This window comes from Suricata suricatta, chromosome 2, assembly GCF_006229205.1.
Source record: "Suricata suricatta isolate VVHF042 chromosome 2, meerkat_22Aug2017_6uvM2_HiC, whole genome shotgun sequence".
Classification (NCBI taxonomy): domain Eukaryota; kingdom Metazoa; phylum Chordata; class Mammalia; order Carnivora; family Herpestidae; genus Suricata; species Suricata suricatta.
This window is the reverse complement of record NC_043701.1, coordinates 64,576,488-64,579,283: the sequence shown is the minus strand read 5'-3', so window position 1 is coordinate 64,579,283 and position 2,796 is coordinate 64,576,488. Positions and strand designations below refer to the sequence as shown.

Sequence of the window (2,796 nt, the reverse complement as noted above, 5' to 3'; positions counted from 1 at the left end):
TGAATACCTTCTGGGCCTGAATGCCTTTGTGATAGTCACTACTGCGATAAAACGTATCCATCATCTTTGGGACTATGAGAGCAAGCATATCTCCTGAGAACTTGTTTTTCTGGGAACTTTCTCTTAGAGTTATAAATGGCCTAATGATCCTTACTCATAAAAAACTGACCTTTACTAAAGGCTGCTGTTTGCCTCTTGGTTAAAAGATGCTTCCTTGAGGCTAGACCTGAGGTTTTGTAAAAATATCTATGACACCATGAGTGCCTGTGGCTAAAATTGTAAAACTTAACCATTGGAAATCATTTACTGCCCTTTCTTGTCCTTGTACCTTTTGCCATAAATAAACCTTGAGAACCAGACAAGATGGAGACGCCTGCCAGATGGGCAGCGGTGCTTGTCTGGGATCAGAACGAAAACGCAAGGCTCTCCCACTTTCTCTTTGGCCTGCACCGTCATCCTTCAGGGGACCCCTAGACCTGCAGGAGCTGTACTCCGGCACATTTAATCTCTACATGGTTCAATTGATTTTGATAAATAGACTATATTCTGGGCCATGGCCAGTCCTCTTCCCACTCTATGCCAATCATCAAAGACATCACTGAATAAGAACATGTGCAGAGGAGTTCCATCCTCTGGCAGCCCCAAGTCCTCTGGGTGACAAGGAAGCAATCTATTCCATTCAAAGTACACTGCACTCTTACAGCATCCACGGTACTTTATATAATGTCTTTAGTGGTCAAAGCATCTGATTATCAGGTGAAGAGAGACACTGGAAGCAAATGTGGGGTAACTGTGACAAGAGTCATGAGTTTGAGTGAAACAAACTAGATTAGATGCCAGGCTGCTTGTTTAGAACATGAAGGCATGAATAATAGCTCTGCTTATGTAGTGCTTGCCATGAGCCTTACACTTTGCATGTCTTAGCATATTTTAACCCCCAGTAACTCTATGATGTAAGTCCTATATTATCCCCATTTTACAGAGCAGGAAACTGAAGCACACAGCTGGTAGGTGGTTGGGATTAAAACTCAGACAGTCAGTACATTTTAAAACTCTCCTGATGGTCATACCTAGAGCAGAGGGTCCCTGTGAAGCTTACATGAACACAGAGCACAGAGGTGTGGTCCCAAGTGTCCAGAATGGTTTGGTTTCACAGCTTGGAAGCTATCGAGAGGCACACATATATTACCGTTCCCAGGCCAGCAACATGGCTGTGAAAGTGTCTCCAAAACAAAGAGTGGTAGGACGCTGTCCTTGACAGCCTAAGTTGGGACTTAGATTCAGGATGTTGTGAAAAGGAGTCGAAGTCGGGGTGGAAAAAAAGAGGAGTTTGGAATATTCCTGAGAGTTGAAGGCAAGATGTGGATGTGTTGAAGGTGCTGGAGTATGGGAAATCGGTGTGTTTAAATAAACCATTAAACAGATGCAAGCATAATCAGAATTTGCTAAATATGGTGAAATACATAAGGAAGCCTGGGTTCCATCAAGTACTATCCCTGAATGAACCATGTGGACAGTTCTCCAAATCCTGAGTGCTCATCTTTTGTCTTCTCTCCACTGCACCAGATTGTCTTTATACATTTGGCCTGGCTTCTCTCATAATGATGGGATAAAGGAAATAAGTTAAAACACAACATACGTGAATGCCTGTTTCAGCTTATCCCCGACGGAATCCGAAACCTTGTCCTTCTTGTGAAGTCGTTCCTGGAGGACCAGATGGCTGAAGATAGGCCTTTCCACACAGTACCTCTGGCTTGCTGCAAGGATTTCATTTTCCTCAGCATGATCCATAGTACTCCAAAATTATTCATCAACAGCAGGAGACAAGCATTTCCTGAGTGTCACTAAGGGAGAAAATAGTCTATTTCAGATGCCAAAATCCTTCCAATGATGGTTCCTAAGTATCTCTAACTCATGGGATTGCAAGTTCTTCTGAAGACTTCATCTTTGGACAACCCAGAGCCCCTAACACAGGGCTGAGTATCTAGCAACCGCTAGTAAATGAATGAAGTTAAAATCACCACAAAAACATAGGAGACCTCTTCCCTTCCACAGCAATAACTGGTACTGTGTATCCTTCTAACAACAGCTCACATTGAATTCAGTGGCTAAATACTGCAGCTGGCTCTCAGTTCGTATGAGGGGGAGAATGATCCAGCTGAGTCTACCATTTACATGTCAAGGAAACGGAAAAAGGGGCAAGATTGGTGCTTAAACTGAACTCAAGTTTCTTTGAAGGTGTATTATCCTCCTCCCCATTTCTGTACTCTCATTTGATTACTCCTTAAATTATTCTATGGTTCAGAACTGAGGCTTATCTCCATGAGGGAAATTTCTGTGAAAAGTTACAAGTTGAAAACATCAGTGTATCATTTTAATACTGTCTTAAATAATTTTTTAGTTTTATTTATTTTTGAGAGAGAGAGAGAGAGAGAGAGAGAGAGAGAGACAGAGTGTGAGCGGGAGAGGGGCAGAGAGAGAAGGAGACAGAGAATCTGAAACAGGCTCCAGGCTCCAAGCTGTCAGCACAGAGCCCGATGCCGGGCTCAAACTCACAAGGCATGAGATCATGACCTGAGCCAAAGTTGGGCACTCAACGGACTGAGCCACCCAGGCACTCCATTATAATACTGTATTAAAGGTATTATGTTGTCACGTGTGAGACAATTATGATGGTTGAGATATATATATATATATATATATATATATATATATATATATATATATATCCCCAATATATCTGTGCATATGGAAATATGTACACGGATGTTTGCTGCAGTTTTATGACATTGAAAA

The 2,796-nt window shown here is 42.1% G+C and overlaps 1 protein-coding gene across 1 annotated transcript in view; it reads right to left on the bottom strand.

Annotated features, from left to right (window-relative positions):
- SLC26A5 (solute carrier family 26 member 5) overlaps positions 1-1,791 on the bottom strand; it is a 27,142-nt gene extending 25,351 nt beyond the window's left edge. Inside the window, exon 1 of the mRNA XM_029918787.1 lies at positions 1,640-1,791. Within this exon, the coding sequence (XP_029774647.1) occupies positions 1,640-1,791 (152 nt within the window). The remainder of the gene's footprint in view (positions 1-1,639) is intronic.
- Positions 1,792-2,796: the final 1,005 nt, after the last annotated feature.